Raw genomic sequence first — 20197 nt, 5'->3', positions numbered from 1 at the left:
AGACAGACAGACACACTACCGCATTTATAATAGGTATTATATATACCTACAGTTAAAACCCATCTAATATAACACATATAATAGGTATTATATACAGTTAAATGACATAAAAGGACAAGTGTAAATTAAAAATTTATAACACCGATGTTACAGTAACTAGAGAAGAGCTGAAAACTTTCAAACTACTGAATCGATTTTCTTGGATTATATCTAAGAACACTCTCCATCAAGCCACCTTTCAAACAGAAAACTAAATTAAAATCGGTTCATTAGTTTAGGAGCTATGATGCCACAGACAGATACACAGATACACACGTCAGACTTATAGCACCCCTCTTTTTGGGTCAGGGGTTAAAAAGGTGACTGGCTGACTGATCTGTCTTCACAAATTCCGAACACGATTTTTGTCGGATTCGTAGTCTTGTCTCTGTCGTTGAGACCGATAAAACGTCACATATCATAATATGAGTCGTACATATTAAGAGTGACGGAGACAACGTTCTACGAAGCCGAAATCTCTTTCTAAAGGTCGATGTACAATATTTCTTGCCGACTACTGCACCTACCTTCTGGGAGGTCGTTGAGTTACATGCCAATTAATGTTTTAAAAAAAAAAGTCTTATTTTTCTGCTTTATTTTATCCTGCAGAAAGTCAGTTTAGATTACTTTACTAAGCTATCTAATTCAAGTTCTTGAAAGTTGTTACATATACAACTACAGGGCATTAATGTTTAACGATAAGCCTTTGGCTACACGTTGCCGTTGTTTACACGAGCTGTGTACAGAATACTGTGTACACGTGGCCTTATTTGCAAACATAAACAATTACACACATTAAACTTAATGTTAATGTTTCCACATATGCTTTGTTCGCATAGTACCTAAGTACATTATGATTAAACTTGTTGGTTCGTTAAGATATTATTACCTACCTAGATTAAGTAATAAAATATTAAAAAAAACGGGCCTAGTGTGACTCAAACTCGCTCACTGAGGGTTCCGTACTCGGGTATTTTTTCCAACATTTCGCACGATAAATTAAAAACTACATAAAAAATATAAAAATCTGTTTTAGGATGTACAGGTAAAGCCCTTTCATATGATACCCCACTTGGTATAGTTATCTTATTTTGAAAATTGAAACACATTTTATTTTAATTTTTTTTTTAATGATGTAACCACAAATTCGCGGTTTTCAGATTTATTCCTGTACTTGTGCTATACGACCTACCTAGTACAGCTACCTACCAAATTTCATGATTCTAGGTCAACGGAAAGTACTCTATAGGTTTCTTGACAGACACGACGGACTGACGGACAGACAGACAGACAACAAAGTGATCCTATAAGGGTTCCGTTTTTCCTTTTGAGGTACGGAACCCTAAAAATAATGAAATATTTAATGTGTATGTAGGTAAAGCGACGATAGCCTAGTGGTAAAGACCTGTAGCTCGATTGCGGCAGAATGACAGCGACAATGTCACGATCGCAATCACCTCTGATTGGTTGACGCTCGCTCACTATTGCAATGTTGCAACAATAGCATAGCCAATAACAACAATTGCGATTGTAATAATGATTGATGCAGGTTTTACGGAATCGATCTGCTGGAGACGATAGTGACATTGGCTAGGCTGTGGTTCCGGCATGCCTCTAACGGTGTTTGGGGGCATGTAGGGTCCGGTGGTGGATATGCTGCGGCGAGTAACGAGGCGTTGTCGGTCCCTTGTGCTCCGTCGTCAGGTTCTTCGTAAGGTTTTTTGTCGGTAGGAGTCCGACATAATCATTGTGCTCCCCCGTGGCCGATGGCATCCATGTCGGATTTTCCTCACGAAAAAAAGATACTTTTTGTCCAAAATAGAGAGTTCCCGCGGGATTTTTAAAACCTAAACACACGCGAACGAAGTCGCAGGCATCAGATAGTATTTAGGTTAAGATAATAAAATCCCGAACCCCTCGTACGAGCTATAATAAGCCACGAATATTACGCTACATTACCTATATCGCCGGTCACTCAGTGGCTAGTTATTTACAAACACCGGCAAAGGGTCCGCACGGGTCATATAGCTTGGATGATAATAAGCCTGGCGATGCATGTAATGCTATAGCTGCAAATAGCTACAGAAAATGTGTTAGGTACAGTCAACAAAGAAAATAGCTCTAGTATCGACTAATTTGTGAGTTATAGTCGATACTAGAGCTAATTTCTTAAACTGGACCTTTTCAAGTAAAGATTTTTACATAAACCTGTGAGGATGATACTGCCATTGGCGCAATTTAAGTGCGATAAGCCTAATTTGTCATATTAGTTTACAAATTGCGAAATTAAATCAAAAGTAGTTTTGAGTTTTTTTGATTTTTTTTTTGCAGTTAAAAGTAGTTCTGTCCAGATAAGAATTTGACTGTAACATACGCAACAATAATGTAACACAAGTTTTGTAATTTAATACCCTATAGTTCCAAAGCAAATATAAGGTAACTTAGGAATTGAAGCATAAGTTAGGGTATTCACCTAATTTCGCGCTCCACTGCATCAGGTGTCAGGTGTCAACGGCTAATATGAAGGCGACATCGATATAATTGTAGAGACGTGAACACTGGTCATACACCATCAAGTTTATTAGACAAACCGTGGACTTGAAGCGGCGCGGGGTCCAGTACCTGAACTTTTTAGGGTTCCGTTCCTCGAAAGGAAAAACGGAACCCTTATAGGATCACTTTGTTGTCTGTCTGTCTGTCCGTCTCTCCGTCGTGTCTGTCAAGAAAACCTATAGGGTACTTCCCGTTGACCTAGAATCATGAAAGGCAGGTAGGTAGGAAGTAGGTCTTATAACACAAGTAACGGAATAAATCCGAAAACCGTGAATTTGTGGTTACATTATTTAAAAAAAATTAAAATGTGTTTAAATTTTCAAAGTAAGACAGGCAACTGTTGCGCCGATATTCTAAACTTTGAAGTTTAGAATTGACCAGTGCTTCGTCACCAATGAGTCTTCTAGCACGACGATCCACCAAATCTAAAGGATCTTATTGAAGCAACAATTGGGGTGGGGACGCACCCCCCGCGTAAACCCGGTGTAGGATAGCGCGGGTGTGCACTGTGCAGGGGGCTCCTGGTCTCATACCCCGATTGCCATGTCGACCTGTCGCGGGGGGCTCCTGGTCTCATACCCCGATTGCCATGTCGACCTGTCGCGAAATATACTCAGTGACGCGTAAGTCATAGAGGCATAAGAGCACTGCATACCCTTATTGAAATATCTTAATGTTTATTTTTTATCATGACCTGTATGTAAATACAATATGTCTCTACTCTACCCATCCTCAGCCCAGTACTGAGCATGGGTATCATCTCTTCATGAGAAGGGTTATGGTCATACCTAGTCCACCACGCTGGTCAAGTGCGGATCGGCAGACTTCACACACCTTATAGAACATTATGGGAACTCTCAGGCAAGCAAGTTTCTTATGTTTCCTTTACCGTTAAATACAGTGATATTTAGGTAAGTAGGTATAATTGCTTAAAACGCACAAATTAACTCTTTCATACGTCCTTATTAGTACTCAGCATAATGTGTCTTGACAATATAAAGAGACTAGCCGATGCTCGCGGCTTCGCCCGCGTGGATTTAGGTTTTTCGAAATCCCGTGGGAACTCTTTGATTTTCCGGGATAAAAAGTAGCCTATCTCAATAAATAGTTTATTTGGATAAGGATTAGTATTTGACGATAATATGATCAATAAACATAGGCTAATAATAATTTTAATTACTTTTATTCTATGGAAAAGTGGTTATAATGGCTAAAATATAAATGTTTGGTTTATACTATCGCGGACTTTTTTGTAGGCATTATTGAGTTCTACAACTTTTCTATAGAAGTCAACCATACATCTCTAACCATTTAGGCAGCGTTCGCGAGAATCGTTAGCGTACGGCAGTTTTTTCGACGCCTTACTCCACAATTTTCACTACCACGAAAAATCCTATCTATTTTCCGGGATAAAATATAGCCTATACGGATTCGGAAGAATCCCTCTAAGTAATGGTAAAAGAAATTTTGAAATCGGTCCAGTAGTTTTTGAGCCTATTCAATACAAACATACAAAAATACAAAGGTTTCCTCTTTATAATATTAGTATAGATATAGCTTGTAAGTTTGTTCGTAGGAAGTATTCTCTGGAACTCCTGAACCGATTTTGAAAATTCTTTCACCAATAGAAAGTCCCTTTATTCCTGAGTAACAAGGCTATATTTTATTTTCAAAAAAAATAGTCCTTGGAAAATTGTATTAAGCTACCCGTGCGAAGCCGAGGCGGATGGCTAGTAATTATTAGGATAGAACTAGCCGATGCCCGCGACTTCGCCCGCGTTGATTTAGGTTTTCGAAATCCCGCGGCAACTCTTTGATTTTCCGGGATAAAATGTAAATGTAATGCCTATGTGCTAAACCAGGATATTATCTATCTCCATTCCTTTCAGCCAAATCCGTCCAGTAGTTTTTGCGTGAAGGAGTAACAAACACACACACACACATACTTTCGCCTTTATAATATTAGTGTGATTATCACTGACAAGTGACGGAACACCTAATTAAGATAAGTAATGGTCACATTTATTTTCTGCCTTCCAAACAAAGCATGTTAAATGTACCAAAAACGACTACCCAGTAGGTATACATATAGATAGACTACACAGCTGAATTACGTAGTCTTATACACTCTAGTGAGTATATCATGCTGTTACATGCATAGCTGAAACGAAGATAATACACTATAAACATTCGAATAGGTACTAAAACATGACGGATTACAGATAATCGTGCATACTTCGATACATACCTTGTTATTCGTCTCCGAAACAGATTCACTGACACAAAAACCACACAATATCATACATTAGAGGTTATGCAGCTATATGAATAGGTATTCAAGTATTGATATAGTTATTTAGACGTATGAATGATTGCAATAGCACGCGACCGCGTCTTCGCGGTTCGTTCGCACGACCGTAACGCGCGGCGGCCTCGCGGACTTTGAGAATTCAGAGAATGAAATAATCCAATGTCTGGCAGGTGACCCGTCGCGCATGCGCTAATCCAAGGTCGGTTGCTGAGGCTACTTTATATCACACGACTTTGAAGTACATAATATATTCTTGAGAGGGGTCTCTCCGTCACTTGCTCCATACAAACGTAGTTCCAATTTCATTTGAATATTAAGCAACCAAAGTCCATGAAATTTTGCAGACATATTCTAGAAACTACTATTCTACTTTTTATTCCGGAAAATCAAAGAGTTTCCACGGGAATTTTAAAAAAACCTACATCCACGCGAACGAAGTCGCGGGTATCAGCTAGTATTAATAAAAACCTAACAATTAATTATCAGGCCATGAAATAAAAACCAGATTGAACAAAAAAGTTGATGTAATAAATTAACTATCTATCTACTAAAAATTAATAATACTACACATTTGTGTACAGGCCGTTTCTTAATTAACAAGAGATCAATAATCACTAATCAGACAATTTATAGCACTGTCGTAGAACACAGCCTTAGTTACTTTTACTTAATTATAACTTAGTTGATTTTGTACTTTAAGTATAATTTAGATCTAAAAAACAATATATTGTACAGCTGGCGTCAGTTAAACAGAACTCTGGACTAAAATGAAAATGGATATGTGCTTTCATATCGCGCGGAAAACGAATGGTTGACTGAAGAACCAATAGCGCAGCGTACAATACGAAGTGGCGTACGACACATACGACAAGAAGTGACGTGCGGCACGGCACACCTCACTTTAGATCAGCTCGATAAATCACTCACTACGCAGCTTCACCATCCGAATTCTATTTATCAGATACCAACTGTACTAAATATTGTAAGGATCAAGGCATATTATGGCAGAGCGAAGCGACGCGTAGCTTCACTAAGATCACGGCGACGCAACGCTGGCCATACACCGGCCGCCTACAAAACATTATGTAAAATGCGATTTTAAAGTTGAATGGTATTTACGGATGTCGACAAACGTTACGGTAAACTACGCGATCTAGAATTTGCTCCATAAAGTACATTAGATACGTAGTAAACTTCAATTTCTGTTCAACACATTTTTAGAAAATATCTGTCGCCTCGCTTCCATTCAATGTACCTTGAGCCCTATAGCTGTTATGAAAAGACAAACATGTTATATATCAATAAAAGTATGAAGTAACTAATATAAAAAAGTTATTTTAAAGATTTATAAAAAGTAAATTAAAAACTTTAAAAACCCACCACCTTGGACTTGATAACAAAATAAAAATCTGCGATAAAATGAAATTTTGATTTCATCTTATAAATAAAATCTTAATATTAAGTATATTTTAATATGGTTTAAAAAGGTATCATTTAAAGCACTTTTACTATCACTCAAAAGTTTGATAAATCGAATGATTTAAGTTAAAAATTACATAACGATATTCTTTCGCCCAGCCAAACTAACCACATAGGAATTAATTTTCTAATCACTGTGTAAAAACATAAAGACCTAGTTTCTGTCTTATCAGAAATTACTACAAGTAAGGCTATAAAGGTATCTTACCAAAATTCACTAAGAGTCCGCTTCATAGAAGCGATAGATAGCTCGTTGACGGGTGAAAGGGTGCGTGTCACCCTTTCACTCTAATCACACTTCACCCCGAGAGAGACCGGGTGAATAAATTTCGATTGAGATTCAAGATTTTTAGTCAAAATTGGCAAAATTAAAATTGCAAATCAACGTTTGGAATTACGCCTATTTTTTTCAAAAGAAAACATTTTTTACACAAACTAAAGTCATTTGAAATTATTATGAAGTAAAGTGTGACATAAATTTATTAATTTTTTAATTTTCTACTTTCTTATGCCTGAAAATTAGCCCTAAAATAGAGATATTTCAAGGGCCATAACTTTTAAAATAAATACATTTTTACTATATTATTTTTTTAGGGCATAGATACTGGAGAGGTAAATCGATATATAACTTAGTTATAGATCTAGATTAACAAAGAATAAAATAATAGGCGTCATACTTTTGTATGGCGAAACGCGTAAGAAGTGTACCCTTAAGTAATTAAAAATCAGTCTTCAACAATCAACTAGGTATAACAAAAGTATAAATATCTCACAAGTTAATATAAATTATCTTTGAAGTTAAAACTAGACAGATTTGTCTATGACATTAATCTGTCTCGTTTTAACTCTATGCAAACTCTAAGCAAAGTTAATATATGCTCTATATAGATCTCAACTTTAACAAGTATGAACTATCGTAATCTCAAGGCCCAAAAACATTTAAAAAAAATTAATAACAGCTTGGTTGCGATAATTTCATTGATGTAACTTCACGCTATTATGGGGGAACATTGTTTTAGAACAGTATTAGATAAGTTTTTTTTTTCGCGCGTATACTCATTTTTCAGTGCGTTTACAAACTTATATATACGCGCGAGCCAGTCTGAATGCACCCTTACTGTGACATTTATAACTCAGTTTCTATAGAACTTCGCTACTGATTTGCTAATAATGATAGCCACCGAACTCATTTGACAATCCATTATTGAATATTTTGTACGAAAAAATATTTTAATGAAGCAGCAATATAGAACCACCCAATATCAAATGAGCTGAGTGTCTATCATTCAGTGTTAGACATTGTTAGCGAATCACCCCATGGCTACAATAAGTATAATGGCTCTTATACTATATAATATTATATGCTGTAAGTAAAAAGATTTATAAAAAAAATTGTATCGTAGTCGTTGCGTGTCGTAAAAAGAAGACTTACAATATCTATTGCCCGCTCTTCACTCGCGGCGTGAAACGGATGAAATTGCATTTCGCGCGCGTTGTAGAACGAACTTAAAAAACCTAAGAGGTTGTTAATAAAGTAATACAAAAAGATATTATAAAAATCTTTAAAAAGTACTTAATTTATAAACAAAAAAAAAAAAATTGGCACCTTGAATTCGCTAATAACATTTACTATTTGTAATTTTTTGATTTCATTTTGTATTTAAGTATGATATCTTAATATTTATAAGCCCGTGTTCACACGGACGTTTTAATAACGCGCGTTTTTTTAAAGTTACAAGGTTCTTCTTGCTTATAAGAGCTGAAAATCATTGGAATAAAACAAATTCAAATAGCTAGACATTTTTCGTTGGCTGACTTAAGGCAAATTAATCCGTTCTCGAAAAACGCCTGAACGACGCGGCATACACGGCACATAGAGGTTCTTAGGCTGAGATCTATAGAGCTATACTGATACTGTTAAAACGAGACAGCGTTATACTGCTGCCATAAATCTGTCTCGCTTTCACTGAAACTAAAGTCTAAGCGAAGTCAAAGTGCACTCTATAGATTTCAACCTTAGTCCTTACCGCGCACTAACAACTAAACCATGGCCAAGAAAAAGAAAACTTTATAACGTCTAAAGCGCCAGACAATGCGCGTCGCTTACGTATTTTTTCGCGAAGTTCGCTTCTTTTTGTTTACCTTTTAAGTCGGCTAAAGAAAAATAAGATTTTTAACAGATATTTTGATCATATCTTAACATGTTCCTCAATCCTAAGCGATAGTTTGCAGTAGTGGATTTTCAACCGTCGGCGGTCGCCGGTTATATCGAATTTGGCTTTTCTTTCATTCGACGCCTTCTTAATCCGCGTTAGAAAAAAGTTCATGTGAAAGAGGTCTTATACATTTCTGCAACAAACTAGAATATCGATTGAGTTTGAATCCATATTAGGATAATTTAAAGTAAATGAAGTACTCAGTAGATTTAAAATTACATAAACGATTTGGAGTTAAGAATATTTTCAAAATAAGACCCAAATAATTAAAACTTACCTACTATCTAATGCTATGATAAAAATCAGTCTCAATGAGTAAATAAAAATAATAAATAGGCAACAACAAAAAAGTAACAATTCATCATCCTACAGTTTTTTTGATTTAAAAAAAATTGAAACTAAACTTTCAAATGAATATAACTATTTCAGAATAAATTCATCTCCAAAATAATTTTAAAAGAGTAGATACCTATAATTTATTAAAATATTTTAAAACGTCGAAAAACTAACAAGATTTAAAAAACAAAAATATGCTGTATTGTAATCAAAAACATCGATATTATATGGTGCCACTTTGATCACTTTAAATTATAGAACCTATAATTTTTCAACATGGTCATAATTCAAAATATCTTCTGAACTTTGACCCAAAATTAAGAAGCAAAAACAGTTTCATAAAAGTTATATATAATTGTTAGGGGAGACGCGGGTTCGAATCCTGCCAAATCCGCAATTTTTGATAAGTACTTAATTAAAATTTTATTTAGAAATTTCATGATTTTTTTTCCAGATTGTGCTTTATTTCAACGACCTGCGTTTTAACAACAACCTGCTAACGGCGTTATTTCTTATGTCCTGGATTTCGACCGAAGGAAGGCTAAAGATTATGTCATCAAACGTTTTGCCAACAGAAGATTACAAAAAGTTCAGATTATTTTTTGATTTCCCTAATTTCATAAACAATTATGTTATGATGATCAGATTTTAATTCAAAATTTTCTGAACTGTGACCCAAAAATTAAATAGCTTTATTTGCGGGCCCTACATTTTCGTAAAAGCGTACCTAAACAGCTTAATTTTCACTACGCGACACTTGTTACAATATTTCAGTTCACAATATTTTCTGAACTGTGACCCAAAAATGAAAAAGCTTATTTACGAGCCTTGCGTTTCTTCAACAGCCTCTTAGCCGGTGGGATTTCTATTTCGTGGAACAATTTACAATGTCGTTTGAGTTCAGAATATTTTCTGAACTTCTCCCCACAGAGTAGACAGTCCACAACTATTTTCCTGATTTTGTGTACCATCCATTCGTGGTCCCATTTCTCCTTTAAGGAGTCTAGCAGATCATCACAGATCGTACATTTGTAGCGGGTTACTCTGCACTTATGTGCTAATTTTATGTGTTTGTTTAGTGACGACTGGCAGTAGAATTCTTTGTCACAATAATTGCATTTTAATGGTGCGTTTTTGATGTGATACTCTATGTGTTGGGTTAGAGTTCTTTTGGAGTTGAATTTTCGCTTGCACATGTCGCATTGGAAGTATTTGTTACCGTGGACTTTCTTGTGTTTGGAGAAGTTGCTGGAGTCGCTGAAGGTTTTGGCGCAGATCGTGCATTTGTAGGTGGTTAGCTTGGCGTGCTCGCGAAGGTGGGCCTTGTACTCGTCGATGCGGGAGAAGGTCTGGCTCTGACAAATGTCGCAGTTGATGCAGAGGATCCCGGAGTCGTCGGAGGGGTTCTTCGCCAGGCTGCTCCGAACGATGTGCTCGATAAGGTGACGCTTCAAATCACTAAGGCGGTCGAAAGTTTTTAGGCATATGTTACATCTCTAGAAAAAAGGGTCGTATTTTAGAAAAATGTCTCATGATTTTAGTTAGTAAATTTTAGGATATCAGAGCAGTGGCTAAGTGAATCGACTTAAGCAGTACTATGGACTACAGTTGTTGGTATTGGAAAAATAGGCACATTTTTTGAAAAAAAAAAAAAAAAAAATCTAGGCTCAAACTCGTATATATTATGCGAGAAACATTAGCAGTGGCCGAGCGCGACGTGACAACCACGCTGTTCTGTTAGGTATGGCAGTTTACTAGATCCATACTTACATAGTTTCATTAAGAACCTATACCCCTAATTGATCGGTTTCTACGCGGCATCGCACCGGAACGGTAAATCGCATGACTGCACGACTTTGCCGGTAGGGGACTAGCCACGGTTGAAGGCTCCCACCAGAAATTGCCCCTGTCAGGAATTGAACTCGGGACCTCCCGCTTATAAGACCACAGCACTCACCATTGCGCCAGTGAGGTCGTCAACAGTTTAGTTCATGTGTACAGCTTGGCTGGGCAGACCAGACCCCTTAATATTAAAAAAAAAAAAACTTTCGTTTGCCTTAATATCCAGCCATTTTATAATTTAGAAGATAAATTACCATATTACTGTTACCTATGTACTTTAAAGCGACGTCTTTTCAAAATGACATAAAACAAGGACATAACAAGTGTAAATTAAAAATTTATAACACCCCCGACGATCCAAAGTATCTGAGTTTTCCAAAACATCATTTTCAAATAAATAATTATGTATTTAGGCAACGTCCATCTTGACAGCTTGACATTTGTCTATTGACATAATATTATGAACCTAACGGTTATCTAACCTTCTTTTCTACAAGAAAACTAGAAAAGAGCTGATAACTCTTAAACGGCTGAACCAATTTTTTTAGATTATAGCTAAGAACACTCTCGATCAAGCCACCTTTCAAACAAAAAAAAACTAAATTAAAATCGGTTCATTCGTTTAGGCGCTACGATGCCACAGACAGATACACAGATACACAGACACACAGATACACACGTCAAACTTATAACACGCCTCTTTTTGGGTCGGGGGTTAAAAATAAACAAAATTGATTTTTTCATGCCTCAGTAAAATGCAACAGAAAAATTTGCGCCACGTAGTATTTTGTCGTTTTAAAAGGACGTGTCTCCAAAGTGACCTGTATAAATGACCTTTGCATACATTTCTTCGCTTTCTTGGCGTATAGCAGGAACAATAATTCATTGGTCAAATTTTAACATAATACCATAGATATGTATAATACCTATACTAAAGTTAAATTACCTTTTTGATGCCTTAGTAAAATGCATCAGAAAATTTGGCGCCCCATATTTTGTCCTTTTAAAAGGACGTCTCTCCAAAGTGACCTAAAAAAATTACCTCTGTCTTACATTTCTCCGCTTTCTTGGCTTGTAGCAGGAACAATATTCATTGCTCAAATTTTAATATATGATATTTTATTACTCGTCGCTTAAGCTACTACGGAATCATGATCTCGTCTGCTTTCCTCATAGGGCATGCTGTAGTCTTCAGTGACTGCACAACAACAGATCCAAACAACGACAGAACGAGTACAGTGACACTTGAGTATCGCAGGCCTAGGAATTGGTACTGAAGTGTTTAAATAAAAATATTAACAAAATTACCTTTTTTAAGCCTCAGTAAAACGCAGCAGCAAAATTTGCGCCCCATAATATTTTGTCCTTTTAAAAGGACAACCCTCCAAAGTGACCTATATAAAAATTACCTTTGTCTTACATTTCTTCGCTTTATTGGCGTCTCGCAGGAACAATTCATTGCTCGTTGCTTGAGCTATTCCAGAATCATGATGATGCCTGCTCTCCACATAGGGCACGCTGTAGTCTACAGCACTAGCGGGCCAGTCATTCAGTGACAGAATGTCTTCAGAGTTAGAAGCTTCGAAGTCAGGTTCCTGAACTAGCACTCCATCCAACTTATGTTCGTCTCTGTGTTTCTCCAATGCTGATGTAGATGAAGAAAAATTACAAACATCGCATTTAGAAACAAGGTGAGCCTGCTCCAAATGAGCTGTCAAGTCTTCGAATTTTTGATAACGTTTTCTACAGTACGGGCATTTATGTTTTCTTAAATGTATTTTCATGTGGTTCTGAAGAGTCGTTTTGGATGCAAAGACTTTTTTGCATTGACTGCATTCTACATCTGGGTTGCCGTGGCCGAGGCAGTGTGTTTCGAACTTTTCGCGACTTTTGAAACTTTTATTGCATTCGATGCATATGAAGCCCACACCATTGTTTGTCGGCCCGTCTGGGTTCTGAGAGTTTGGTGTGTGTATGCCTTGTATATGCTGTCTGAATGCTGATATCTGATAGAATAGTTGTTTGCAATTTTCACACTGGTATTTCTTTTGACGCAGATTGCTACCTGGAAAATATAGAAAAGAATATAGTACAGTGATAAATCATAATTATATCATATCAAATGAGGCAGGCTTATAGTTAGTGCCAGATTCTTTTGTTGTCTTTGTTATTTGATATTTGGCAAAACAATCAGCTGTTTGCAGGGTTGCTACATTGGGGTTTCAATGAAATCCTTGTCCTCATATCTCCCACACCACAGGTAACACGTTACAAGGCTCAGTATTTTTTGCTACATCTACACATCAGCCCTAAGCCAGCCATTTTGAAATTCGCCATCTTGTTTGCCTTAAAGACATTTTTATTATTTGATGTTATAGGGGCAATAGAACTGCATACTCTGTGAAAATGTCAACACTCTACCTATTACGGTTTGTGAGATACAGCCCCCTGACAGACAGTGAACGGACAGACGGCGCTGTCCATCTGTCTTAGTAATAGCCATGCTCCAACAAACCTATCTTGCAATTAAAAAAGTAGGACCCGGTTGGCAACCTTTGGATACAGATTTTTAAAAATTCTGATACAAGTTAGCTCTTCTCTGCCGTTTCACTTGATGGTAAGGCTAAGGCTGAGGCTATGGTTAAGGCTGATCAGACATTTAGAACTAAATTAGAAGGTAGGTATAAATTCCAAAATTGTCCCTGCCGGGAATCGAACTCGGGAACTCTAACTTATAAGACTACAGCGCTTACCACTGCACCAGGGAAGTCATCAAATAGGCACATACTCAAACCTACAATTGGTACAAAATAAATCCAGGAACATCTCTTCCAGCCCCAACCTCAAATGCTCGATGGATGGACAGCAGCGTCTTAGTAATTGGGTCCTTTAGGATATGGAACTCCAAAAAAGTAGGGTCTCATTGGCACCCCTAGGGTACGGAACCATAAAAACTACAAAATTTGGTACAAAAGAATCCACTTACCAGCAAAATCACTAGCACAACTCTTAAGGCACTTAACCCGTGGATCATTTATCGCCATAGTCTGAATGGTTTGTCCATTCTGCGAATTGTCTCCAAGCAACATAATGGTGTGTTGCGTCCGGGGCATGGCCTGCACTTCCGAGGACATCAGCTGCTTGATGGCGACATTATCGCTGGGTAAATCTATGTATTTCCTCTCCTCTCTAGCTCGGTTCTCATTGGCTAGCCTTATTTCTTCTGGTAACTGCGTTAGAAACAATCCACACTCGAGTTGGTCTGGAATCAAAAAGTATAATTAGATAATTTATAATTGAGATGTCAGAGGGCAATGGAGCACAGTATGGTGGGAGTAAAGAGAAAGGACAGAATCAGAAGCTCAGATATCGAGACAACCAGGGTCACATATTAACCAGGATGGATCAGCTGAAGTAGAGGTGGACGGGTCACATGCTCCAAGACAGCCAAGGAAACTGGAGTACCCTCATGACACAGTGGTACCAACAGGATGGGAAAAGAAACAAAGGTTGGCAGCAAAGACATTGAGAGCAAGAGTTGAAACTAACAGATGGTCCATTTTGGAAAACGCTGGCACAGGAGTAAGCACTGGCTAGAGCTGGAGGCTTTTGCTGCGAGGACTAAAAGTTGAGAGATTTTTTGTGATACAAATAACTTTAATACTAAAGTATTATGGACTCTGAAATAAAGGCTATTTTAATTTTATAATCTATAAATAATTAATAAGTTCTTTACATAGTGGTTTTAGAAGCGATTTTGAAAGATTTTATGAATATCTAAATCCACACAGACAGTTGCAGGAATTTTCAGTTTGTTTTCAATTTATAGAATAGCTTAGCTGTAATCGCACCTGCTGGCAAGTATGATGCAGCCTAAGATGGAGCGAGCTTGACTAGAAGATACCTAATCACTCTTGACTTTCATCATCATTAACATCAACCCATCACCAGCCACTACCTGAGCCAAATCTCTCAGAATGACATAAAGGTGTTCAAGCTATAGTCCTAGGCCAACACGCCAGATTGGCAGATTTCACCCGCCTTTGAGAACAATATGGAGAATTCTCAGGTATGCAGTTTTCCTCACAATGCTTTCCTTCAGCGGTAGATGCATTTGACAATTCAAAAGTACTTGTAAAAGTTTGATTGAATAAAAAATAAGTATTTAGATTTTGATTTTAGCAAGTGATATCTAATTGCTTAAAACAGTGTAAAGTTTTTTTCTATTCTTGAACCCTGGACCTTTTTGTCGGAGGCTAGAGCCTTGACAACTAAGCTATGACTGCAATCAACAAGTAAAATAAATATATATAATTACCGTTTAAACTGGGATCAACGTGTTGTGGATTTGTTTCATTGCTCATTTTCACCTGTTTAAACTTTGTGTGCTCAAACTCCATGAATTGAGCATACTGCATGGATTCACTGTAGTTGTTCACTTTTCTCTTTAGATAAGATCTGTGTTGTCTCACTGTGATGTGTTCTCTATGAGACTGGTAAATGGAGTAGTTCTCAGCTTCCATGGCACCACTAACATATGGATTATATGTTGGATCTATCAACATTTCAGTCTCATTGCTATCATTCGAGTCGGGTAGTGTGATTTCACCCAATACATTATCCGAATCGGATAGATAATTCATTTCGCCATCGTTATCATCAACATCATAACTGTTTATGACTTTAACGTTGCAAAACCCAGAATATACGTTCATCACATTTCCCTCTGAGTCCGCAGACGTTATATTCAAGTCAATAAATACGTTATCAGATACTGCACAGTTCGTTTCGAGCGTGGTTAAGTGTTTAGGTATGAACAAAATTGGATGGTCAGCATCCATTTCGCCGATGACAATTTCTTCCTCCTCCATTTTGTATAAATCCTTTGGGGACAAAACATCAACAATGCATGGTAGGTAGTCATGTTCGAACTTTCTCAAAAACTTAGGTAAGATTTGTATTTAAGTTCAAGTTACTTAATACAGAGGTGTTTAGACGTAGGTAGATAAATAAACTTTGTAATAACGTAAAAATACAATATTTAAAGACGGGAGGTAATTTAATTAGCAGTAATAAAGGGTAAGAAATTTAAAACTTCACTTACCTCGAGCCTCGCTGATGTTTCTCGCCTCGATTGGTAAAAAGAAAGAAACATGGCGGTAAGGGTTTTATAAAATTCATCGCTATGTCATTAAAATCACTCAACTACCCTCAAAAAGTTATTTTCCTTCGCAAAACTCATTCAAACTTCAATCAATTCCAATTTTTTAACAATTATTTGACAACCGTAAACCACTCCGTAAGCCGACAACGACAATTACCGACAATGACCGACAACTGACAGTATTCGCTGTCGCCTGTCAATTGTTTTGCCGCCCTAATTCAAAATCAAAAATAGAATTGGTTTTTTCACTATTTTGAGATTATTATTATGATTTGAGAATAGTTATTTTTGAACGAAATGATAACAATAAATACAAAGACAATGCTTTTTTTTTTCATAGTTAAAAATAATTATTTTGGCAGGTTTTATAGTCTCAAAATCGGAAAAAGCAATACTTATCTAGTATTTTGTGACTAAGTAGTTAGGCACTGGTTCTCAAGATTATCATCTACAGTGGAAGCAAAATAACAATGCCTGAGTAGTAAGTGGTGATTGGTGAATACCTACTTACTAATTATAAAAACGTGCAAAAAAGATTAAAAATATAAGTAAGTACCTACTTACAAAGATTGAGTAGAGGTCAGATAATTTTATTATATGTAAGTTTAGCTGTTGTCACCTAATTTTCTTTTGTGATTGGAGTGTGATTATTTTCAAGGACACAAAGGTTCAGGGCTCATCGTATCGTGCTCTAGAGAACTATTTATTTGTAGATTATCTGAAGAGATTACACGAAGACAACAATAGACTCCTAGTAATGAAAACAAGAGTTTAATTAACTCAATAATATCGAACTGATAATCATAAATCAAGTTTTCATATAAATACACGATAATAAAAATAACTTTATGTAAACAATCCTGAGTTGAACATTTAGCATGTTTGTTAAAATAGCGATTTTATTTGTTACTTTCCTACAAAAATCCAGTGGTAATTATATTATATTATTTATTTAAATAAAAATTTGCTGTTTTTGAATAGTGCAACAATTTTTAACAATTTAAAAAGCGCGCCAAACGACAACTTAAAATGTAATGTCTTCTTTACACGACACGGTTTCAAACTTAATTTTTTTAAATCAGCCCAGAATTATAAAATTTGATGTTTTGATTGAAATCTTATGTAGTTTTAAGTGATAATTATTAACCTTATTGTTATTATTATTATAACTAGTTTTTTTCTGCGACTTTACCCGCTTAGCTGTAGGTTCTTTTAAAAATCCCGTTGCAATTTCAAAAAGGCTTTTGTAGTGCGGGTATACGTGTTGTAACTTGTAAGGGAATCTACATAGAATCTACAATCTACGTTAGTCACTCAGTTTCTCTATAGGTTCTGTGCTTTACACTTTTTCAGGGCTTCCATTAGAAACAGCCCAGCCTAACTATGACGTAAAAAGTTTCTTCTCGTCTCGGATAGTGGGAGGAGTGGACGCTCCACCTGGGCATGCGAGGCATATGGTGGCACTCATTTATAAGGGCTGGCACATGCGATGGCTGGTCTGCGGTGGCTCCATCATCACTAAACGCCACGTTTTAAGCGCGGCCCACTGTATTGAGCCTTACTCACATTGGGGACAGCTTTCACCGTGAGTTATCATCATCACCACAACCAATCACTAAGCCTTTTAATAAGCATGGGTCTCTTCTCACTAGGCCATAGTCTATCTTGGTAGCCAAGTGTGGATTGGTTAACTTCACACACCTTTGGAGAACTCAGGCATGCATGTTTTCTCACAATGTTTTCAGTTACTGTTGAAACAAGCGATGTTTTATTGCTTAAAACGTATATCTACTAAAGTTTATTATTTAATTGTAGATACATGTGACTTAACCTGTATGAAATATGGTAGTTTTTTATTATATAATATACAGCCATAATTTTATATAATGTACATAATATGTCGAATATTAAATAGCTTGGCAGCACAACTTTGTTGGTGAGATGGTGCTGATAACTAGCAACGATTATAACATCCCACTAATCGTCCCCACCAGGAATAGACCCGAGATTTCCCCAGTTCTCATCGCTACACCATGGAGGTATAGTACGCAACAGGTTGAAATGGTCGCGGGGAGGAAACGCTCCGCACATCCGCACAGCCACCGCACTAACCCAGTACGGGTGAGCACGGGTGACGTGCGGGTATATGGGGCGTCCCTCACCTCCATACACCGAGTGCCATCTCAAGCTGTCGCGGACTAATACCTAGTTTTGTTTAATACTATTAAGAGATTTTTCTTTCAGGGATTTTATTGGAGTCTATGGTACTTACCATTGGAACTCCACTGATACGGAAGTAACTTTTTCCGGGTATGTAAACCATCCAGACTGGGATTGGAACACCATCAAAAACGATATTGGTATCCTCTGCACCGTTAAAGAGTTTACGTTCAATGAGCATGTTGGTCCAATTACATTGAACTTTGACTATATGAGCGGCGGACAGCACGCATCTGTGACTGGGTGGGGACGTTTGGAGGTAAGTCCATTTTTGCCCGACTAAGGCAAAGCCAAAAGGAAGGGTTATGATTTTAGCAGTCTATGTATGTATGTTTATATCCAGATTTTGTATGTTTCACCGTAGCGCCTAAACTTCTGGGCTGAATTTGATGAATCAGGCGTCAATTGATTTGTTGTAAAGGTCCAGGTGACGTAGGCTATATTTTATACGAAAAAAATGACTTTTGGATAAATAAGTTTTCTAATTGTGAAAGAATTATTAAAATCGGTCCAGTTGTTTCAGTATTTATCGATTACAAACCAACAAACCAACAACATTATTATATTACTAGATGATGCCTGCAGCTTCACCCGTGTGGATTTAGGTTTTTAAACATCCCTTAGAAACTCTTTGATTATCCGAAATAAAAAGTAGCCTTTGTGTTAATCCATGGTATAATCTACTTCCATTCTAAATTTCAGCCAAATCAGTATAGTAGTATTTGAGTGAAAGAGTAACAAACATACACGCAAAAATACAAACACGCCTTTGTAATATTAGTGCCTGCCTGAAAATCAGCGCTGCAGTAGTCAAATACTGCAGCATCTTGCTGAGGCAGAGCCCTTTTAGCTCACAGACACAGCAATAGGATAATGGTGTTTTCTAGTTTTGAGTTTGATTTATATTCGAGTTTGATTTTATCTTTGTTGTTATTCTTGTTTTTTTTTTTGTTTTTGTGTGTGATTCTGTATATGAGAGCTGAATAAACCTTTATTTATTTATTATTTATTTATTTTAGTGTGATTATTCTGCTATGATAGAAACACTAGGGATCTACTTACATCTAGTCACTAGTGTCAAAACTCATGTTTTTTTATCGCGTTTTCATTTCCAGCCTTGGGGAGAAATACCTGATCATATGCAGATGTTGGACGTCACTACCTTGTCACCCAAACAGTGTTATCTGTACATGAAGTATGCTTCGCAATCCTTAGGGCCAGCACTGCCCGTGGATCCCAAGGTTGAGATATGTACGTTCCACTCCAAAGGACATGGCATGTGCAATGTAAGTTATTCTTATTACCAATGTTGGTATGATTACTTTACGTTTAACAAACAAATTACTTAATCATAACACAAAAGTTATGATTACAAAATCTGTGTGTTAGCGAAACCGGTTCTACATCTGCATTACATACGATATTTCAGCCGATATTGTACCTTAATAGATCAGTCAGTCATCTTTTCCTTTTATATATTTAGACTAATATGGTTTTATCAAATCTTTTTCAGGGCGATTCAGGCAGTCCTCTATTTTTGAAGCATACCTGGGAACAAATCGGCATCGTGTCGTGGGGCTTCCCTTGCGCCTTGGGAGCACCCGACGTCTTCACCCGGCTAGGTGCCTTTAAGAAGTGGATTGAGCTGGTCACTGGAAAATATTTTGTCTGAAATTTGACTGATTAAATTCAAAGTCAACTCAAAATCAAATAATATAATCAAAGTATTAGTTATACACTTTTTGACTGTCTGTTGTTGAATTTGTATTTATAAACTGTGCATTTTAAATGTGAAGACATTCTCCATATTTAAAATGTAAAGTTGAACTTAAAATTAAAGAGCACAACGACGAAGAACGCTTTTATTTTATTTTAGTTTGGCAAGTTCTATAAAATTTTGAATCCATAAAATAAGCGATTGTAATGTTATCCACATCCACTATAATTTTCTTAATAATGCATCCGCAGCGTGTATAAGAAACATAACATAATATAGTTGCATTCGATTTGCGGACTGAAACAAAATCATAGATTAAA

General features: G+C 36.7%; 3 protein-coding genes and 1 long non-coding RNA gene across 8 annotated transcripts in view; 1 reads left to right on the top strand and 3 right to left on the bottom strand.

Moving 5' to 3' along the window:
* The window catches only part of LOC123873360 (1-phosphatidylinositol 4,5-bisphosphate phosphodiesterase), a 66335-nt gene extending 61302 nt beyond the window's left edge, over positions 1-5033 (bottom strand). For all 4 annotated transcript variants that reach the window (XM_045918194.1, XM_045918196.1, XM_045918193.1 and 1 more), the window contains exon 1: positions 4841-5033. The gene's annotated coding sequence lies outside the window, so the exon portion shown is untranslated. The remainder of the gene's footprint in view (positions 1-4840) is intronic.
* Positions 5034-5409: 376 nt separating this feature from the next.
* Positions 5410-9047, bottom strand: LOC123873391. Its single transcript, XR_006797682.1, has 2 exons — positions 8398-9047; positions 5410-8264 (listed from the first exon to the last, which is right to left on the bottom strand). It is a non-coding gene; the product is annotated as an uncharacterized LOC123873391 (long non-coding RNA).
* Positions 9048-9663: 616 nt separating this feature from the next.
* Positions 9664-16075, bottom strand: LOC123873364 (PR domain zinc finger protein 5-like). Of its 2 annotated transcripts, none has more exons than XM_045918200.1 (5): positions 15881-16075; positions 15095-15659; positions 13759-14038; positions 12186-12837; positions 9664-10430 (listed from the first exon to the last, which is right to left on the bottom strand). In XM_045918200.1, the coding sequence occupies exons 1-5, from the start codon at positions 15929-15931 to the stop codon at positions 9750-9752; spliced, it is 2229 nt and encodes a 742-aa protein (XP_045774156.1). In that variant the 5' UTR covers positions 15932-16075; the 3' UTR covers positions 9664-9749. The 2 variants fall into 2 exon arrangements, with proteins under 2 accessions (XP_045774156.1, XP_045774155.1); XM_045918199.1 differs by having other exon boundaries at positions 12186-12841; positions 13763-14038.
* A 335-nt stretch (positions 16076-16410) lies between these two features.
* On the top strand, positions 16411-19832 carry LOC123873426 (chymotrypsin-1-like). The gene is made up of 6 exons (XM_045918270.1): positions 16411-16421; positions 16494-16519; positions 17294-17525; positions 18185-18419; positions 19276-19446; positions 19674-19832. Exons 1-6 carry the CDS (start codon positions 16411-16413, stop codon positions 19830-19832), a joined length of 834 nt encoding a protein of 277 aa, XP_045774226.1.
* The last annotated feature ends 365 nt before the right edge of the window (positions 19833-20197 follow it).

This window comes from Maniola jurtina, chromosome 16 (genome assembly GCF_905333055.1).
Source record: "Maniola jurtina chromosome 16, ilManJurt1.1, whole genome shotgun sequence".
Taxonomy (NCBI): domain Eukaryota; kingdom Metazoa; phylum Arthropoda; class Insecta; order Lepidoptera; family Nymphalidae; genus Maniola; species Maniola jurtina.
Note: the sequence above shows the minus strand (reverse complement) of the source record. Positions and strands in the feature narration are given on the sequence as shown.

Excerpts from the sequence above, each read along its gene's own strand:
- LOC123873364 (XM_045918200.1), bottom strand. The coding sequence starts at position 15,931 with ATGTTTCTTTCTTTTTACCAATCGAGGCGAGAAACATCAGCGAGGCTC. Across the intron at positions 15,660-15,880 it reads AAACATCAGCGAGGCTCGAG|GATTTATACAAAATGGAGGA; the intron begins GTAAGTGAAGTT and ends TTGTCCCCAAAG. Across the intron at positions 10,431-12,185 it reads CGAAGAAATGTAAGACAAAG|AGATGTAACATATGCCTAAA; the intron begins GTAATTTTTATA and ends CCTTTTTTCTAG.
- LOC123873426 (XM_045918270.1), top strand. Across the intron at positions 17,526-18,184 it reads CATTGGGGACAGCTTTCACC|GGATTTTATTGGAGTCTATG; the intron begins GTGAGTTATCAT and ends TTTTTCTTTCAG. Across the intron at positions 18,420-19,275 it reads CTGGGTGGGGACGTTTGGAG|CCTTGGGGAGAAATACCTGA; the intron begins GTAAGTCCATTT and ends TTTCATTTCCAG.